At 42.8% G+C, this 22,040-nt stretch overlaps 1 protein-coding gene across 3 annotated transcripts in view; it reads right to left on the bottom strand.

Annotated features, from left to right (window-relative positions):
- CHODL (chondrolectin) overlaps positions 1-22,040 on the bottom strand; it is a 50,133-nt gene that overhangs the window by 9,259 nt on the left and 18,834 nt on the right. For all 3 annotated transcript variants that reach the window (XM_065576222.1, XM_065576217.1, XM_024102064.3), the window contains exons 2-3: positions 2,221-2,533; positions 1,264-1,421 (exon numbers count right to left, since the gene is read on the bottom strand). In XM_065576222.1, the coding sequence (XP_065432294.1) occupies positions 1,264-1,421; positions 2,221-2,533 (471 nt within the window). The remainder of the gene's footprint in view (positions 1-1,263; positions 1,422-2,220; positions 2,534-22,040) is intronic.

Here is a 22,040-nt window from a genome sequence, read left to right as displayed (position 1 = left end):
GAAACTAAATGTGATTACAGCTACTATTATATAATTAAGATCAACATCCTTTCAAGGTAAATGAGATTCAAACCCACAGCTAGTACTGTGACGTTAAACATCATCAAGGGAGGCTCTTCCACCCCACCACTGAAGATATTACTTAGATAGGAAACAAAAAATTGCAAGTGAACATATGTCAATTAGGCTTGGAGGCTGGCTGAGTAAGATTGCCTAATGAATCACAGAGCCATACTCACAGCATGAATTTTGATAGTTCGATTGTAAAGATGAAAAAACAAGACATGTTTAAGTACTTCAGAAGTAGGAAGTTTGAGGAATGGAGATCAATTGGTTTTCCTACTCTGATTTTTCTAAATTTGTAACTCTCACTGAAATTGAAACAGTGACCCTAATCTTCACGCAGACTGTTGAGACTTACTGTCTATAAGGTGTAAATGACATTCCAGTTTGTAATATACACCTGTCACTTTTGTGGTTAGAGGTTGATTGTGTAAGAAGCAATTGGATGGGAATCTCTGCAGGTTCAGATTAAACACTGAAACTCTGGTTCAGTGTGGGGTTTTACATGTAGCCGGGCTCTGATGAGGATGGTTTACAACCTGTTTGTTTTTTGTATGCAGTTTGGCTAAATTTATACTAGGATTTGTATGTTCTCTTTGTGGCCACAGTGGACAATTTAAGACTCAGTAATGCTTTGAGTGCCATAATCCTGGTAAGAAATGTGGTGTTTATCTACTGCCAAGCATGACTACTATAACTAAAAAACCATTATAGCCTCAAATTCAAGCTTGCTTCCAATTTCCTTGTTCTGGCTGTCCAGTTTTAAGTCTCCTCAGCTGAAATATGCAGGATCCAGAAAAGATTCCCATGTCATTTCTGGAGGTTAAGCCAAACTGAAAAATCCCTGGCCTCTTGTGTCCTCATCTGAGCTGGTGTGCCTGTGTGTAATTTTCTTCCTGTTGCGCTGGACCTCCCTGAATTCCATTGACCTGTATTCATTTTACAGATCGGCTAAGTGACATTTCCAAGACATCACAGAAAGTCAGTGACAGAGCCAGACAGCGAGAACTAGCATTACTTGAAAATGGTGAAAATATTTTGGCAACATTTCACATGAAAACAGTCGCAGTTTTCAAGTCCTTTCAGTACAGTTTTCCTCAAAATATTGAGGATCCCAAAATCCCCAACATTTTCTGCCAAAGCAGTGACTTTTCTGTTAACATCTACCACATGTGAAATCTGACTTTAGCTTTTTCTTACCTGGACTATACTTGCAGATAAAATTGTGCTTCATGTTGCATCTGTCGTCATTCCACTGGTAAAGGTAAGCCCCCCCCAGGCCAGGGTTTGCAGTTGGTTGATGATACATCACAACACAAGCTTCACTTCCACAGGAAGGCTCATCCGTATACCAATTTCTAGCAGTGCATATAAATCAAAATGTTCAAAATCTTGCAGATAAAAGGCCCACCATATCATCTAATAGAACCATTCACAAGCATCCAGAAATGCCATAATCTAGTGAAAGTTATAGTACATAGGCTCCATTGTCCCTTAAAGCAGAATAAGCTGCATTTCCCTCCATCTCCTGCATGGAACAGAGGGGGGTCTACTACCAGTCTTGCAGATCTTGGAGCATCTTCCTGCAGTCAAGAAGCATCCATGCAGATGTTCCTTCCTTCCCTTCTGACGCCTGCATTCCCTGCCACCTACCCACAGATGCCCTGCAGATTATGGTTCCTGAATGTTGCCATTTGTTCTACTGGTCTTTAGCTGAATCAGGAAATCTAATGGGGTTTCCAAAATCTGGGGTGTGGGCAGAGTGAGTTACTCTAAATAGTCTGCACTAAGTTATGCAGCTGTTGGCCTTCTGGTTTGGGGGCCAGAATCCAGCAGAGTTTAGTTGCCATTTCCTCCCCACCCCCCTCCTTCCAACTCCACCAGAGCTGGAAGCCTGTGGAGCCCTTACTTCTATGAGGCTGGGGGTAGGGGCTGAGACAAGCATGCCGCAGAGACATCCTTCCACATCTCCAAGTGCATATCCATTGGCTCAGCCTCCTCTTCGTGTGAAGAAGAAGCAGGGGCATGTTATTAGCCCCACTGACCAACTTTTCTATATGCTTCAATTCACAAAACATTTGACTTTTTTGGGTGCTGCACACACTGTGTTTCCCTCCATAAACCCTTGAAACTATAGGCAATCTCCCAGACTTTCACCTGAATGATGAAATGGTTCCATCAGTCCACTGGTAGAGCTCAGGGCAAGCACTCGATGTTGCTTGTCCCTCTCCGCTTCTCCACAATCCAATCCAGAAGTCACCATCAGAAATCCCAGAGCCTGACTTAGTGAGGTTTTGTAACATGTTTTCTATGAGCTTCTGTTCAGCTTCACTTTCCAGACTTAAAAGCACACCACCATCGATTTCACAGGCGTGGCGGGCCTCCTGGAAGCCCACACGTCTTGACAAGTCCTGGAAGTAGGCTATCTTGTAACAGGGATGCTTGATTTCTCCATAACACACTTTTTGACCTTAAATACAGTGACAAAGAAGATGAATAATATTTCTACTTGCCACGTGCTGAAGGAAGTGATGCTTTATTTTGATTGCGTTAATGCTGCTGAACCCCCATCTTCAATTTTAACACTGCTGGTGTCATGCACATCTTGGTCCCTGTCCTAAAATCCCTAAGTAGATGAAAGTCCCATCAAAACCATTGAGAATCCCTTTGACAACTATGGGAATTTTCCTTGCTTGGGTTGGGCCCCTTCCTTAAAAGTAGTATTTGTTTTTTTAAAAATACTGTATGTGGGACCAATCCCACTTCTATTGGCATGAATGGCAAAACTCTACTTGACTTTAATAGACACAAAATTAGGCTCTAAATTTCCATTGTAAAAAGGAAGTCATGAGTTTCTTCAGTCGGTTATCTAATCCTGCTTGTTTGGATTCCCCAGTATTTATAGTTTTACCTCTATGTCCTGGCATGTTCAATGCAGTCAATGGAAACTACAGTTGGCACCTGAGACCATAACAATACATAGCCAAGCAGAACAATATAATCAAAATATTTTCAGAAAGCATCAAACCTAATGTGTCCCCACAAACAAATATTTATTTAAACTTCAGTTGATAAATCTGTTTAAAGGATCAAACCAAACGATCCAATGATTTTTTTTTTATGAAACTGCAAGTTAAAGAAAGTGAAACTGCACTTATTATATATTTACTTTCTTCCAAAAGCAGTTGAAATGTGTGCTTACCATACTGTATTTGCTATTGACCTCTTTTAGAACTTATGCTTTGAATCTAAAATGACAAATGATTCGAATCAGAGCAAATCAGTGGTGTGATCTGTATTTATAACGTGGTGAGTGCTGCTGAAGCCCATTCATGTTTTAAAATGTACCAGCTGTATGTATAGTGATCTTGATTTTATCTTAAAACTTTACACAATTTCTTTTAGACTTCTTGTAGTTGGACTAACTAAAAGCCTCTTTTAAAAGAATCATTTTTTCTTGTCTATTCCAATTCCAACACAGAAAATGTGCAAATTATAGTATTTTGTAAAGTTAACAAAGGCCTTACAGAAGTAATAAGAAATTACTATAATTATCTAGACTGTTTGAACACAAGCAGAAAACAATTTTACCATTAAACCTGTAAAAAATAAGCTGTTCATAAGCCATATTTGTTGAAGAAGAGCATAAATTATTATTTTTACTTGAAAAAATCCACCTCTTTTGTATACTTCAGTTTTTAACCATAATAAATGTTAACAGATCTAGGTAAACACCCCAGTGATTTTATATCTGAAAAAGTTTTATCCTATTTAACTTGATAAATGTATATGTTTTTTTAATTAGGACATCATCATACAACTTAAATTTAATTTTCCCTAAATGTTTTTCCATACACAAAGTGTAACCATATTCTTTAAATCAAAATGGCCTTTATACTATATTAAGAGAATGACAAAACAGGAAATAACAAAAGTAGGTCTTCATAAAAGAGTGAGTATGCAGTGGGTCTGATTTCCTTCCATTAAGTTATCCTTAATTCACATAAATGTAGAATCAGGCATACTGTGTACGATTCCTCAGAAGCAGGTTGCATTTGCATCCTGCATAGTAGCTGCTTCTCTCCATTTAAAGGTGTATAGAGCATAATTCCTGGAACTTCTAGCTAATGGCCAGAATTCATTAAGCAATAGTTAGTATGATCTAATCCATCTAGCTAAGTCCAAAGGTGACTCCCATTGCTACAGATTTTCAATGAAAAACAAATGTGGCTCCTCTGTGTTGTAGGGATGACCACTATATTTAGTTTGGCTACCTCTTTACATTATAAATTATTCTTGTGACCTTTCTGGAAAAGCCCTAATACTTCCATTGTTTGAAGTAGGCCTTTGAAATTCAATAGGGAGAAATCCCTCAGGTTACAGAAGTGCCTTTTCTTTGTCCGATGAAATTCTGTTCAGGTTTGGTGGTGGTATAAACTTTAGAAAAATCATCATTTCCCTTCTGTCACTTTGGTAGGCAGCAAAAGTGTGACAGCTTGCCAAAATAATAACCCAACATGAATACTCTAACCTAAGGCCAGGCTTACACCAGCTCCACATACTACACAGACAACCCTTCAAGAAGACAGTTTCCTCAAGAGTTGGGGGACAGAAATTCTGAGGGGACTTGCCCTGACAATGTCTCCCAGATTCTGCACATGGCTCCAGAGGTCCAGTCCCGTCTCCTCTCCCAAGATAATAGCTTTTTCCTCCTTCCTGCTAAAAAAATAAGTCCTGTAGTTCTAGTTGTGCTGCAGTGCTGAAGAGTCAGGGTTCAAACCCTGATAATGATGCACATTGAGGAGTTATTATAGATGTGCATAACAGAATTTGATTTTTACCCAGTTCCTTTTAAAAATTATTTTCCTTAAAAAAACAATAATTCAGTCAAAAAACATTATTAAAGTTGCAAAGTCAAGCATTCAAAAGTTAGGAAATGTGAACATTAATATTGCCCTGTGCCATTTAACTTAACTTATGCCATTTGTACACATGCATTATCATACAGCCATTAATTATATAATCACATACTATTTTTTCCACTGGACCTCTGCCTCATTCAGTGCACAAGATGGACCATGCACAGGAAAGGCAACAGCTGTTGAATATTTTTATCCTCACCATTCAGTGAGTAGCCCCTGCCTTATTTAATGCAAAATATCCCAAGACTGAAATCAATACTAAATTATTTAGGTTGCAAGAATCTTTATAATGGAAAATGTTAGGTGATCTAAATAGAGAGGTAAACCTATAAACTTGAATTGAAAAATATATATAGATTCTGAAGACTCATTTGCCCAGTGACTTATTCTTCTAACTTTCCAGTTAAATATTAGGGATTTATTCTCCTCTTCTTCTGTGCACCTGGCTCCCAAGAGGCAGGTCTGCATGATGGGGACTCCCTATTAAGAACAGATAGGCCTGTCACCAGAGCTGATCCAAAGAATAGAAATGTGTGCTATCTGCTGGGAGCTGTGATTCAGGATGTGGTCCTGAGATTGAAGAGGATACTAACTAGAGCAGGAAAGAATCTACTGATTGTCCTTCTTGAATAGATTCTTGCCAGAACATACAAAGGAAGGCTATGCCAGGCTGGGGAAGACACATAAAGAAATGGAGGCTCAAGTGATCTTCAGTGGGAGTCTGTCTCTAGAGGAGAAAACAAGACAAGACTAGATTATGATCATCAACAGATGGCTCAGGTAGTGGTGCTATAAGGAGGGCTTTGGGATGTTCAACAATTAGGAGGCAATGATGGACAGAAGACTTTTCTCATAGGATGGACTCCACCTAAGTAGAGAGGGAAATAGACTTCAGGTATGGAGGTTGTCACAACTGATTAAAAGAGCTTTAAACTAGGAATTTGGGGGAGACAGTTGGGAAATGCTCATGTAATTGTCATGCCTTTAACATTGAGTGGGAAGAAAATCAAGTAAGAGAGGATACAGCATTGGAAAAAGGAACAACAGAGGGTAGGAGATTGGACATCAAGAGGAAAGATGGTGCCAATATCAATGACAGTAAAAGTCAAGTAGCTGATACTAACAATGAAATCACTGTACCTAATAGAGCGAGGAATGTGGGTGAAGCCAAACAGAAACAACTAAGATGTCTGCACACCAATGCAAGGAGCCTGGGTAGCAAAATGGAGGAACTAGAACTACTGGTACAGGAAGCAAAACCAGCTATTATAGGGATAACGGACACATGGTGGAATAGTAGTCCTGAATACAGAATAGAATACAAGTATTGAAGGGTGTGTGCTGTTCAGGGAAGACAGAAATAAAGATAAAGATGGTAGAATGGTATTATATATTGTGATAGACCTAGGCCAGTTGGGTACAGCAGAATAGCAGAAGGCAGATATACTGGCCACTGGATTAACAGTTTTCTGTTCCCTGACTGACCAGAGCAGGCTCTGCTCCAGGCTAATGAGAACACCTGACTCCAATTAACCTGCAAAGAGTCAGGTGAGGCCATTAAGCTAATGTGACCACCTGACTCTAATTAAGGCCCCGCTGATACTATAAAAAGGGCTCACTCCAGTCAGGCAGAGGAGAGCTAGGGGAGAGGAAGTGCGGCTGAAGGACTGGTTAATGAAGACACCCTCAAGTTATTGATAAGGGAACCCTAAGGTAAGGGAGAAGCAGGAGAGCTGTGGGGAAGTGGCCCAGGGAAATGTAGCAACTCTGGCAGTGAAAGGTTGGCTGCCAACAGCTGCTACCATTAGGGTCCCTGGGCCGGAACCCGGAGTAGAGGGCGGGCCTGGGTTCCCCCCAACCCACCACTTCAGGAACACCTCCTGGGAGGGAAAGTCAGGCCCCTGTCAGGACAGGAGGCTAAACTGTTCTAAAACAAGCCCTAGGGACAACAGAGACTGTGGGAATTCTCTCACCAACCTCCTTGCTGGCTTATGATGAAAAGAGCTCAGTGGATCGTAACCCTGGCCCTAGAGAGAGAAGGGCTACGGGGAGGGTCACAGAGAGCCACTGAGGCTAGCATATACCGCCTAGAAGCGCAGGACCCACAGGGACAAGATCAGAGCTCTGCCACAATATTAATGATGAGGTAGACTGTAAAGAAATCAGAAGTGATGGAATGGATGAAACAGAATCTGTTTGCATCCCAATCACTTGGAGAAATAAGGTCAAAGAGGCTCTACTGGGATACTACTTAGGCAAAGGAAATGCAAACGATCTAATCTGTTCAGTAAAGCAGTTGATAAAGTTCCACATGGGAATTTATTAGTCAAACTGGAGAAAATGGGGATTAATATCAGAATCTAAAGGTGGGTAAGGAACTGGTTAAAGGGAAGGCCACAATGGGTCATACTGAAAGATGAATTGTCAGGCTGGAGGGAGGTTACTTGTGGAGTTCCTCAGGCATTGATCTTGAGACCAATCTTATTTAACATTTTCATCAATAACCTTGACATAAAATGTGGGGATTTGTTAATAAAATTTGTGGATGATACCAAATTGGGAGGTATTGCCAATATGGAGAAGGACCTGAATATAATACGGAAGAAGGAAGAATATCATATAAGAAGATTTGGATGACCTTGAAAACCGGAGTAGCAGAAATGTAAATAGTGCAAAGGTCATGCACTTAAGTACTAACCACAAGAATTTTTGCTATATGTTGGGGACATGTCAGTTGGAAGCTGTGGAGGAGGAGAAAGATCTGGGTGTATTGGTCTAGCATAGGATGACTATCAGCTGCTCATGTGATGCAGCCATGAAAAAGGCAAATGCAATCCAAGGATGTATATCAGGCAAGGTATTTCCAGTAGAGCTAGGAATGTGTTATTACCATTATATAGGGCATTGGTGAGACCTCTTCTGGAATACTGTGTGCATTTGTGGTCTCCCATGTTTAAGACAGTGAATTCAGATGCAGAGAAGAGCTGCTAGGATGGTCAGAGGAATGGAGACCCTATCTTATGAGAGGGGACTTAAGGAGATTGTCTTATTTAGCCTAACAGAATGGAGGCTGGGGGGGAGATATGATTGCTATCTATAAATACGTCAAAGGAATCAACACCAGAGATGAAGAGGAATTATTTAAGTTAAGGACCAATGTTGGTACAAGAACTAATGGCTATAAACTGGCCATCAAAAAGCTTAGGCTTGAAATTAGACAACAGTTTCTAACCATCAGTGGAGGGAAGTTCTGGAAAAGCCTTCCAAGGAGAGTAGTGAGGGCAAAAAACTTATCAATCTCACTCTTAATATAAGATAGGTTTATGGAGGGGGTGGTATGATAAGGTTGCCTACAATGGCATATGGCCCATCCACTACTACTATTAGCAAATATCTCCAATGGCCACAGATGATACAGTAGAGAGCAAGGGCTCTGAGTTGCTACAGAGAAACCTTTCCAGGGTCTGGCTGCTGGGTTTTGCCCACATGCTCAGGGTCTAACTGATCGCCATATTTAGGTCAGGAAGGAACTTTTCCCCCAGGTCACATTGAAAGAAAGGGTTTTTCACCTTCCTCTGCAGATGGGGCATGGGTCACTTGCTGGTTTGAGCTAGAGTAAATGGTGAATTCTCTTCAACTTGAAATCTTTAAATCAAGATTTCAGGACATCAGTAACTCAGCCAGAGATTATAGGCCTACTGCAGTAGGGGTGGGTGAGGCTCTGTGCAATGTGCAGGAAGTCAGATTAGATGATAATGATGGTCCCTTTGGGCCTTAAAGTCTGAGACCTTAATAGGAGATGTATTGGTGATAATAGATTACTGATAATCATGATTTCACAAGAGTTACTTCATCACCTAAGGTCAAATGCATCCCCCTTATCAAGCTGGAGCAGCCAGGCTTGGCACAATAGGGAATACTTCCTGAGGGCTGTGATGGGGAGAGAGACATCCCAGGCCATGGAAAAACAGTGGAGCCTCTCTGGAGATGTTACTTCAGTCCTTATTGCTGTTCCCCTGTTTGTGAAACCTAAGTGGATCCAAATCATGATGGATACACTGAATCTCTCCTCCCCCAAAGGCCACTGTACTGAGTTGCAGAGTGAGCCCCCGTGGAGCTGGTGTGCAAAATATAAAGGAATGTGCAGGCTCCTCAGACCTTTTCTATGTGCAAAGTTTCACAGGTTTAACTAACCATGAGATTTCTAAACCCATTTAGTTAAACCCATGCAACCTTGTATGTGGACACTCTTATGCCAATTTTAAATCCTGTTTGTATTACTTTAGTCAATATGCATGTCCACACTGGAGTATGCACTGGTTTAACTCATTCACTTTTTTAAAGTAACCTCTCCTTCATCTGGTACCTTTCGCAGCTGTGGCAAAAGGCATAGGTTTTGTTCCTTAGAATATCAGGCTAATAGCTATTCCCAAGGCACAGTGTCTATAGAACACCACAGAGGAAACAGTCTGTGAATAGCTATAAGTGGCATGTTTTGGGATCCAGCCCCTCATGTGCAAATGAAACACCTGAAATCAGATGGTAAGTTCTTCAGAGAAGGTTGTGAAGTCCTCTGTGCTCTAGCTAAATTAGTTCCTGGCGTTCAAGCAGTGACCTACTCTAAATCCTCTTCTTTTATGCTTCTGAAGAGGAGTTTCATCATCTTGGCTGCTGCAGCAGAAGTCATTCAATGTGCTAATGGAAATCTGGAATTGTGTATTAATGGCTGGTAAATCAGCTGACATTTTAGTGCCCTTCTCTGAGCATGCTGCGATGTCAGCTGCTTGAGTTTCATTTTTAGCAATTTTGTCTCTCTGTTATTCATCATCTACAAAGCAGAAATGATCTGACAGTGAAAAATGGTAGAGTGTACTGCACACAGTGTTGCAGACAAAATGGGTAGTAAAACATTGACTATGAGCTGTTTAACCTTTTCGTAACAAGAACTTTAAAATGGGTAACTACCCACAATTAATTTAAAGTAATATATTGGATAATTCTATGTCATACATTTAGAATCAGATTCTCCCACCATTATAATTCTTGAGTAGACCCTAATTTTGCAAGTAATTTTATTGGAATGAAGGAGGCTACTGCAAAATAACATACTACTCAATCGCAATATAGGTGGCAGGATCAGGACCTTATTACCTAAGGACAAAAATCTGGACTGCCTTGCATGAATGATGGAAGAGGACACAAGAAATCTCTTCCATCCCCAACTGGGCACCTGGGCAGGGATAGGGCAGTATGCAGATCTTGTATTCCCTTGAACACTAGGCTGACTAATGTACCAGATAAGACCCAAATATGTGCTCTTTTTATTATCATATGACATGTTCAGCCATCTTGAGGCTATAGACAGGCCCCTGTCTTCTTACCATTAGGCAGCAGGTACTGTGGGCAGAAGAACAGAAACGTATACAGTTCCTTTTATTGGAGTGTGTTACATCACGCTCCAGCCCCGCTCCCTGAGCGATCCTGCCTTGTACAGACAGACTAGCTCAAAACATTCCATTCTTACTAACCTTACACCACTGAGAGGAGCAAGCACTGGATTTTGCCCTTAATTTTTTTCCCCAAGAATCATTTTTTTCATCCTACATGCTTGTGAAACAGACGTAATCCTACTGAAACTTGCTTTACAAATCAAATGTCCTTACCCCTATTATTAACACCTTCCATTCCTAAAACTGGAACCCTTTAAAAAACATTCAATTTATATATCCAACACTTACATTATTCACTTTTTGTACTTTATTCAAACTGAACTATTGCAAAAAAGCTAGTCAGTTTCCTGTCCTGGCGCTCAAGTACCAGCACAATGACATGATATTTTGAAGACAAACACCAATCAGAAAAAAAAAGCAATTGTCATCTGAATATTTTAAATTTAATTTAAAAAATTCTACTAATATTAATGTCAGCAAAGCAATTCTCTGAAAGAAAAAAACGAGGAAACAAAGACAATAATTCAGTAGTGCTTTTATATATTTAGGTTCCAGGAGGTCAATTAATTTCATATTGGCATAGTAATGCATTATTAAATGGGAATACTAAATGCTTTTAAGTCTGCACTTATAAGTAACTTTTGCCAAAATCTTGCTGAGAACCAGGATCATCAATCAGAACTGCACCGCTCAAGGAATTGTAGCCAAGGCTTTCAGAAGTGTTCAGTGATTTGGGGTGCATTTAATTTGTAGATGCTTAACTTACGACACATTAAAGGGCCTGATTTCTAGAGGCTAGGGGATCAGCGGTTTCTGAAACAAGGCGCCTTTTAGATGTCTCAAGGTGGGCACCCAAAATTACTTGTCACTTTTGGAAATCTTGGACAGTCTTTGCCTGTAGTGTCACTATTTACTAATCCACTGCCTGTGGCCATGGATGTTCAGAGGGATCCTGCCGCAGCAATGAAGAATACTGGCTCACACAAGTCCTCCCAGGAAATGCACACTACAACAGAAGCTCTGATTCCATTTCAATGAATGGTGTGCTCCCCTTCCTTTGAGCCCAACCCTCACCTCATCCTCCCTTCCTCCATTAGCACTCACAGGGGTATTAGCAGGAAGCAGCGTCTTAATTCCCTCTCCCGCCTCATATTGTGCAGCCACATAGGACCTACCATGACATAGTCCATTATCTTTTTGTGCCATGGGTCATTTAAAAAAACCTATTTTCAGTAAAAAGAAAACAGGTTGGAACTGTTGCAAAGGAAAACTGGATACTTAATACCTGTTGGACTGTCCTCATGAAATTTAGCCTTAAGAATTCAGTGTTATACCAGACAGTAGCAATGCTCTATCAGAAGTAAAGTCTCTTAGTTTCATATGATCAGATGTCACTCCTAGCTTGGACCTCACTTGAATTAGCTCATATTGCTCGTTTGAAGTTTTGACTTGTGGGAAATTATACTTTGTTCCCACTCACCTCCTTAACTATTTTAAAGGAGGTATGGGTTTTCATTAACTCAGTTCTTTCTGTTCTAATTTCCTCCCACTTGATATGAAGCCTACACTGTTCAGCTGCCCCCTTCCTTCAGCTTGTTCACTGCTATTGCTGGTCAACATCATATCCTATCATTTTAATTCCTTGAGGAAATTTCCTTCTGGGTGACTTTAATAGGTAACTCATGTTTTTATCATACACTTCTTTTGCTTTCACTCTTCTTGTTTCTTCCCTAACTCAGAGATACACTGCTTTGGCCATCATTCCCCTCCACCCAAACCCTGTGCTCTTTCCTGCCTGATCAATTTCTTCTTCCCTTTCCTCTCCCTTTCTCACTCCCTTCTTGTTCTTCCCACTAACTCACTTGATGGAACCACTTGTCTTCAGCTCGGTTCCTATACTCTGATTCTTTTTCTCATTTAAAGTCCCTAGCATCTTACTTTAATTTAACATCTCTTGACCTTTTCTTTCATTGAGCCCTGATATTTTCCATTGGCTCTAATACTCCTCTTTCATCCGAGTTCTTATTTTCTCCTGTCTGTTGGCTCTGTATTACCTCTGTTGTTAAATTCAGTGAGCTGATCTTCCTGAGTGAACACCCTGGGTGAAAAACCTAGCAAGTTGACTAACCTGCTTTTAAATCTGCCTTATCATCCTTTCAAACTGGGCTATTTGCAGTCTTTTATCCAAGGCCCAATTACTGTAGTTATTCACATAAGCGTTTTGCTTCATCCTTTGCCCCCTCAACCACCCAACTTCTTCCACGTCCTCATTACATTTCACCTCTTATCACTTTACCTCGTGTTTGGTGAGCAAAGTTGCTCTTGTTTGCAAAGACTTTGGTCCTTCTCTTGCTCCTCTCCTAACCTCCATCTGCATCTCTCTCTACTTTCCCTCCATCCTTGGGACTGAAATTGTAATATCTAAACCTTACATAATAAAAAACAAAACAAACAAACAAAAGCCTTACGTACACATAGTCCATAATAAGCAGTATATGCTCTGGGCAGTTTGAAGAGATTTGGTTATACAATACAATAGTTATGTGCATTTGTAAATATTCCACAGTGCATCTGCCATGGGAAATCATGTGCTAGCTTTAAATAAAAGCACATGCCCTTTTCACTCTCCCCCGAAGGTAACTATGGAGGATGTAACCCCAGACTCTAGGGATCATGTGACTATAGTTTGGGAGCAGGACTATATAAAGCCATAGGAAGCAGATACTTCAGGGAGCTGTCAGAATTATTCTGGGTCTTTCTATTCAGGTGTGGAAGATTAGGGTCAAGGCAAGACCTGTGAGGGGAGGTTCCTCTTCATCAAGAGGGCTGGAGAAAGAGCAAGGAGAGGCTGGCTGCCAGAAAGGCCCTGGGAGGGAGCCTAATGAGAGTCAGGGGACAGAAGAATCTAGAGAGGGCTGAAGCTGGCACAAGTCCTTGTTTAAGAGCCCCAGGCTGGGACATCTGAATAGGATGGAAGGAAACTCCCCCACCAGCTCTGCATCAGCATGAAGACCTGGGGAAGGGTGAAGGGTTACTGAGCCAGGGGAGATCCAGGGAAGAGGGGCTGAAGCTTGTTTTGTTTACCTTGGAACGGGAGGACTTTTGCTTTTGTTGGAGGAACAGAAGCACCAAAAGTCACAGGAAAACTGAGGTATGAATTATTTTACGGTCAGAGGGAGCCTATATTATCAGAAGGGAACCAGAGACACAGCAGGGAAACTGAGGTAAGAATATACAAACTGATGTCAGACAGGTAAGAATCTGTTACAGGTCCCAAGTGAGAACAGGGGCCTATTGCACCAGGCAATGTACATCCCTGCCTCAAAGCTTTACAATCTAAATAGACAAGTCAACATTATTACCCCTATTTGACAAATGGGAAACTGAAGCACAGAGAGATTAAGTGACTTAGCCAAGATGACACAGGAAGACTGTGGCAGACCTGGGAATCAAACCCAAATTTCTGGAGTTGCAATTCAGAGCTTTAACCCCCAAGGCTATGTCCTCTTGCACTTTTCCCTGTGACCATTTCATTTTAATTCTTTTGCCAACCATTGAATGTGGAGAGGTGCAAAGAAGCTAAAATATTCTATTTTAACTCCATTGAACCCCTCCATATTATATACAAATGCTGACAAAAGACTACTATAATATTCATAATCACTCCCTTAAAATTAAAGACCAACAATGTGTTACCCCTTATAAATGCAGAAGCTAATTTGGGTGCAGATAAAACCGCAATCAGGAAGACTATTTGCATGCTGTATAATGAATTATGATTTCTCTGCCCTAAAAATGGCTGCTGGGCGGAATGGGTATATGAATCTGATTTTTTACTTTGAATGCATTAGAATCATAGAATATCAGGGTTGGAAGGGACCTCAGGAGGTTATCTAGTCCACCCCCCTGCTCAAAGTAGGACCAATCCCCAACTAAATCATCCCAGCCAGGGCTTTGTCAAGCCTGACCTTAAAAACCTCTAAGAAAGGAGATTCTACCACCTCCCTAGGTAACCCATTCCAGTGCTTCACCACCCTCCCAGTGAAAAAGTTTTTCCTAATATCCAACCTAAACCTCCCACACTGCAACTTGAGACCATTCCTCCTTCCTCTGTCATCTGCTACCACTGAGAACAGTCTAGATCAGGGGTCGGCAACGTTCGGCACGCGGCTCACCAGGGTAAGCACCCTAGCGGGCCGGGTCAGTTTATTTACCTGCTGACGCGGCAGGTTCGGCCGATCACGGCCCCCACTGGCCGCGGTTTGCCGTCCCGGGCCAATGGGGGCGGCGGGAAGCCGCAACCAGCACATCCCTCACCCACTTCGCTTCTCACTGCCCCCATTGGCCCGGGACAGCGAACCGTGGCGAGTGGGGGCCGTGATCGGCTGAACCTGCCGCGTCAGCAGGTAAATAAACTGGCCCAGCCCGCTAGGGTGCTTACCCTGGCGAGCCACGTGCCGAACGTTGGTCTAGATCCATCCTCTTTGGAACTCCCTTTCAGGTAGTTGAAAGCAGCTATCAAATCCCCCCTCATTCTTCTCTTCTGCAGACTAAACAATCCCAGTTTCCTCAGCCTCTCCTCATAAGTCATGTGTTCCAGCCCCCTAATCATTTTTGTTGCCCTCTGCTGGACTCTTTCCAATTTTTCCACATCCTTCTTGTAGTGTGGGGCCCAAAACTGGACACAGTACTCCAGATGAGGCCTCACCAATACTGAATAGAGGGGAATGATCATGTCCCTCGACCTGCTGGCAATGCCCCTACTTATACAGCCCAAAATGCTGTTAGCCTTCTTGGCAACAAGGGCACACTGTTGACTCATATCCAGCTTCTCGTCCACTGTAACCCCAGGTCCTTTTCTGCAGAACTGTTACCTAGCCATTCGGTCCCTAGTCTGTAGCAGTGCATGGGATTCTTCTGTCCTAAGTGCAGGACTCTGCACTTGTCTTTGTTGAACCTCATCAGATTTCTTTTGGCCCAATCCTTTAATTGGCTAGGTCCCTCTGTATCCTATCCCTACCCTCCAGTGTATCTAACACTCCTCCCAGTTTAGTATCATCTGCAAACTTGCTGATGGTGCAGTCCATGCCATCCTCCAGATCATTAATGAAGATATTGAACAAAACCGGCCCCAGGACTGACCCTTGGGGCACTCCGCTTGATACCGGCTGCCAATTAGACATGGAGCCATTGATCACTACCCATTGAGCCCAATGATCTAGCCAGCTTTCTATCCACCTTATAGTCCATTCATCCAGCCCATACTTCTTTAACTTGCCGGCAAGAATACTGTGGGAGACCATATCTAGGGTGACCAGATAGCAAGTGTGAAAAATCGGGACAGGGGGTGGGGGGTAATAGGCTTCTATATAAGAAAAAGCCTCAAATATTGGGTCTGTCCCTATAAAATCGGGACATCCAGTCACCCTAACTGTATCAAAAGCTTTGCTAAAGTCAAGGAATAACACATCCACTGCTTTCCTCTCATCCACAGAGCCAGTTATCTCATCATAGAAGGCAATTAGGTTAGTCAAGCATGACTTGCCCTTGGTGAATACATGCTGACTGTCCTGACCACTCTCCTCTAAGTGCTTCAGAATTGATTCCTTGAGTTCCTGCTCCATGATTTTTCCAGGGACTGAGGTGAGGCTGACTGGCCTGTAGTTCCCTGGATCCTCCTCCTTCCCTTTTTTAAAGATGGGCACTACATTAGCCTTTTCCCAGTCATCTGGGACCTCCTCCGATCGTCATGAGTTTTCAAAGATAATGGCCAATGGCTCTGCAATCACATCCGCCAACTCCTTTAGCACCCTCGGATGCAGCGCATCCCTCCCCATGGACTTGTGCTCGTCCAGCTTTTCTAAATAGTCCTGAACCACTTCTTTCTCCACAGAGGGCTGGTCACCTCCTCCCCATGCTGTGCTGCCCAGCCCAGTAGTCTGGGAGCTGACCTTGTTCGTGAAGACAGAGGCAAAAAAAGAGTACATTAGCTTTTTCCACATCCTCTGTCACTAGGTTGCCTCCCTCATTCAGTAAGGGGCCCACACTTTCCTTTACTTTCTTCTTGTTGCTAACATACCTGAAAAAACCCTTATTTTACTTACTCTTAACATCTCTTGCTAGCTGCAACTCCAAGTGTGATTTGGCCTTCCTGATTTCACTCCTGCATGCCTGAGCAATATTTCTATACTCCTTCCTGGTCATTTGTCCAATCTTCCACTTCTTGTAAGCTTCTTTTTTGTATTTAAGATCAGCAAGGATTTCACTGTTAAGCCAAGCTGGTCGCCTGCCATATTTACTATTCTTTCTACATATCGGGATGGTTTGTTCCTGCAACCTCAATAAGGATTCTTTAAAATACAGCCAGCTCTTATGGACTGCTTTCCCCCTCATGTTATTCTCCGGGATCCTGCCCATCGGTTCCCTGAGGGAGTCAAAGTCTGCTTTTCTGAAGTCCAGGGTCTGTATTCTGCTGCTCGCCTTTCTTCCTTGTGTCAGAATCCTGAACATGGTCACTGCCTCCCACATTCCCATCCACTTTTGCTTCCCCTACTAATTCTTCCCTGGTGACAGGTTTCAGAGTGGTAGCCGTGTTAATCTGTATCAGCAAAAAGAATGAGGAGTACTTGTGGCACCTTAGAGACTAACACATTTATTTGAGCATAAGCTTTTCTCCGATGCATCCGATGAAGTGGGTTTTAGGCCACGAAAGTTTATGCTCAAATAAATGTGTTAGTCTCTAAGGTGCCACAAGTACTCCTTGTTCTTTTTGCTGATACAGACTAACACAGCTACCACTCTGAAACCTGTCACCAGGGAAGATTGAAGTCTCCCATGAGATCTAGGGCCTGGAATCTAGTAACTTCTGTTAGTTGCCAGAAGAAAGCCTCGTCCACCTCATACCCCTGGTCTCATTCATGAGAATGAATTCATGAGACCTTTGTGATCCCAAACCAATAAATAATTTGGAGTGTACCTAAAATATACAGTATGGATAGCTAGTCACTAAAAGTCAGGAAAGAGAAAGAGTTCATCTATATCAGGGATCGGCAACCTTTGGCACACGGCTCGCCAGGGTAAGCACCCTGGTGGGCCGGGCCGGTATGTTTACCTGCCACGTCCATAGGTTTGGTCAATCATGGCTCCCACTGGCCATGGTTCACCGCTCCAGGCCAATGGGGGCTGCAGGAAGTGGCAGCCAGCACATCGCTCGGCCCGCGCCGCTTCCCACAGCCCCCATTGGCCTGGAGCGGCGAACCGCGGCCAGTGGGAGCCGTGATCGGCCAAACCTGCAGACGTGGCAGGTAAACATACCGGCCCGGCCCACCAAAGGTTGCCGATCCCTGATCTAAATCATTTGAGAAGTTATTCTGGCTTTACAGGTTTTTAATTTTCAAATTAAAACCTAGCACATATGTTTGAGTGGAAGACTTTGGTTAAGTTCCTATGAAAGGCATAAATTTTCTGTATTGACGGTGAATTTCATTTACCTCAGCTATATTATCTATTGGAAAAAACAAAATAAGTGAGTGGTTTTTAATTTAAAAAATTGTGGGCAATGCGATGATTATTAAAGTGCATGAGTAATTGTATTGGCTAGAACTGACTAGGCATAACCGAGTCAGATTTTGTGAAAGCTATCCCAACAATGGTCCTAATTATTACCAAAATAGGATTCCCCTATAGGTCTTCAGAAGTGAGAGGCTAGTATATTAACTTACTACCCCTAGTATTCCCCAATGTCCTTAAGATCCTTTCTCATTACAGTGTAAACTCCTAGGGGCAGGGACTACCTCTTTTTGTACAGCACCTAGCATAATAGGGCTACTGTACTATAAAATAAGTGCCTTTGCTTACCGACAAGGAAAAATGCTTTCTTTGCAACTTCTAAATACTATCAAATCTTTAAAAACAGTCCCTATATGAGTAGTGAAACGTTAGTTTGCATTAGTAATTTTTGAAAATTTTAACCCTTTTTTATGGTTTATTGATGGGATCCCATAGAATTAGCCTTGTGGCAGAATTCATTGTCTGATCATATAAAACAGCAAATGACCGATTTGGTCAGAATTTAAGCACTTTAGCACTTTGAAGGATGTACATTGTGTGTATTAAGGCAACTGTCCACTTGACTAGCCATAGGCTAATACTTTTTTATAGCCTAAAAAAAAAAGGCCTGCTTTTGTGGTACTATCATATGTGATAAGATGTGGGAAATATAGACGTTGTATGAAAAGGATAAAAAATATAGACCATTATTAATAGGCTCTAACTTGAAAGATTAAGATACATATACCATCCAAATATCAGTCTATGGAAAGGACCAGAAATGCCAGTATATCATTTTCAAGCATCTCAGACATTTTGCAGGTGATGTAGTACTGAGTAGGATAGTGAATTTAGCATGAATTGGACATTTACAAATACAATCCTGTACAGAAGGATTGAGGAGAAAATAAAGAAATTTGCATTATAATACTGTGAAATCATATTATTATTTGTATTATATTAGCACCTAGACTAGTGGTCTTCAACTTATTATACATTGTGGGTTGCATATGCAGTGGCAGCCCAGACCCCAACCCCGAACCTCCACCGCACGGGGCCAGCCCACTGTCCACCCTGGGCATCTGCCCCAGACCCCAGGCCCCACACAGCTGCCCCGGAACCTGTGGGCCTGGCTGGCTGCCCTGACCCCATACCCCTGCTATGTGGGGCAGGCCAACTGCCTGCCCCAGGCCCCCACCACATGGCTGCCCCGGCCCCCGGAGCTTGCAGGGCTGGTTGGCAGCCCCAGACCCCGCAGGGCTGGCCAGCTGCCCCAGCCCTTGACCCTGCAGGGCTGGCCGGTAGCCCTGGGGGGTGGAACAGGCAGGACCGGCCAGCTGATCTGGACTCCCACTGCGCGGCTGCCCCAGACCACAGAGTACGTGGGGCCAGCCAGGAGCCCTGGACCCCCATTATACAGGGCTGGCCAGCTGCCCCAACCCCAGACCCCTGCCACGCGGCTGCCCCAGACCCCGCAATTCGTAGGGCTGGGCGGCTGCCCCATACCCTGGGCCCCAGACCCCTGCCACTTGGCTGCCCCGGACCTCACAACTTGCAGGACTGGGCGGCTGCCCCAGACCCTGGGTCCCTGACCCCCCCAGGGCCGGCTGGGAGTCCCAGACCCCTGACCCTATGGGGCCAGCCAGGAGCCCCGGACCGCCGACCCTGCAGGCCCAGCCGGCAGCCCCGACCCCATGAGGCAGGCTGGACCCCTCCACGCCGGGCAGCCAGGAACCTGTAGACCCCCAGCCTTTAGCACACAGCTGAGCTGGGCCACAGATGTGTGCTAATTAGGCCACATGCAGCCTGTGGGCCTCGGGTTGAGATTTGCTGACCTAGATTCTCCAACCAAGATCAAAGCTCCATCATTATAGGTAGTGTACATACTAAGAGACAGTCCCTGCCCCAAAGACTTTACAATCTAAATAGACAAGACAGTGAAAGGTGGGGGAAGGAAGTATTGTTTTCCAGATCGGAAATTGGGGCACAGAAAATTTAAGTGGCTTGTCCAAGGTCTCATGGAAAAACTATGGCAGAGCCTGGAATTGAATGCACTTAACCACAGACCATATTTCCTCTCTAGCATGATTTTTTTTCCCCATGAAATATTCACTAGCTCAAATAAATTTGTTCCTCTAATTTAGGTATGAAATGTCAGAAAATATTGTAACATAGGCATACAGCGTGGAATGAAGTACAGAGACATGCATATAAATCTAAATCTTCCTTTATTTAATAATGTTAATCAAAGTACATTCTTGTTGAATTTCAAATTAGAAAACGTTTGTAGCTGTACTACTGTGGAAAGATGACTTGATGTGATAACTTCTCATAGGGCTTTCATATGTTTTTCTTTGCCTACTAATTAGTGACATTTTCATTTAAAATCTTGTGCCATTGAGACATCTTATATTATTATGACATTGTTTATTAGAACAGAAAACATGTTGACCAGCAGAAATTCTGATACACTAAATCATGTGAAGGGGAAATATTAATTAAAATGATCACTAAAGGTGAAATTTACCCCTGTACGGGGAGCCAATACAGGTTTAAGTGTGACTTAGTCATGCACAAGCCTGGTGCTGGCCTTCTGCATAGAGATTAATTTCATCCACTGTTCCCATTTTACAGACACTTACTACTAAGTGTTGTGCTTACTATTAGAAGAAGTCCCAGTTGCTCACAAGAAAGTGATTGCAGAATAAGACCCTAAATCAGAGCATTTGTGATAGAAGGGTCCCACTACATAATGTGCCCTAGTGTGAGATCCCATAGTGCCAGTATTTTTCAGCAGTTGCCATATATGCTCTAACATGAAATTTGCATTAACTGTTGCTGATGCAGTTGGCATGGTGCAAGAGTTTCCATAATAGGCCAGTTTCCCCAGCTATTTATAACATGAATATAAAGGCTTCTTTTTGGACTGAAACTTGGCATAGGGATCTCAAATTAGTTTGGCTAAGTTTAAAGATGAATGAAAAATATTTGTGGCTTCAGATTCTTTTTCTTTTCTTTTCAACTCGCAGCAGTCAACAATGGCTCCAGTTTAAAGCACACAATTTATCTAATCCATCAATCCATGTGATTGGATTGGGCAAGGGAGGGAGGTGTCATTAAAAAAAATGCATCATGCAAACAGCTAAGGAACTGAGTTTTCAAAGACCTGTGCGCAATGATCAGTCTTTCTGAAGGATTTTTAGAACACATACATTATTGTATGAAATATTATACATCAAACATGTTAATACATCAGGACCATAGCCCCTGCCCAGTGAGGTTGTTTTCCACTGGTCTGGTGGTACAAAGTATCTCCTCTGAATCAGCAGCGAGCTTTCCCCTGTCTTTGTTGAACTCCTTGGTGTCATAGCATAGCCAGCTTTATGTCACTCTTCTACAATACCTTATGTAGAGGATTGGGGGAAGGCATGGCTTGGGCATATTGTGACCTTGCAATCCTCAGCTGCCATAACCCCTCGGGAGCTACCACAGGTACCATGAGTTAAAGCAGCTCTTAGGCTACTCAGTATTGCCCACCCCCAACATTCAAAAATCATGAGTCTGGCCCCAAAAATCTTGAGATTGGCTCAAAATTCTTTGCCTTCTGTTTGTTGAGACTTAAGGGGTTACATTTTCATGCTTTTCTCTGCTACCATGAGAGCTAAAAACTTACTTACAAATACTGAAATCTGTGATTCCCATGTAATAACATGACTCCAGGAATGAGGGCTTTAAGAAATAAAACCCAAATATCATGAGACATGTGACAAAATTGTGATTGTTGGCAATGCTCTGGCTTCCATTGGGAGCTGAACCAGCCCCCAGCAGGCCCAGGGATTGGGGAGGCACAAAGGTGGCCTAAAGCCATCCTTTCCCCAGTTGAGCGTTAACTCAAGATCACCATGTTCCTTCAAATCTAGATGAGCCTACTGTGTCCATAATTCATGAATTAAAACTCCCCAGTTCTTCAGTACAGCAACTGGTCAGAGAAGGTGAGGACACTGGACAGAAAAGGAATAAGGATCCAGGGGAGCAAGAGGGCAGGAGGAGGGATAAA

The sequence above is a fragment of the Chrysemys picta genome, chromosome 1 (assembly GCF_011386835.1).
Source record: "Chrysemys picta bellii isolate R12L10 chromosome 1, ASM1138683v2, whole genome shotgun sequence".
In the NCBI taxonomy this organism is placed as follows: Eukaryota; Metazoa; Chordata; order Testudines; family Emydidae; genus Chrysemys; species Chrysemys picta.
Note: the sequence above shows the minus strand (reverse complement) of the source record. Positions and strands in the feature narration are given on the sequence as shown.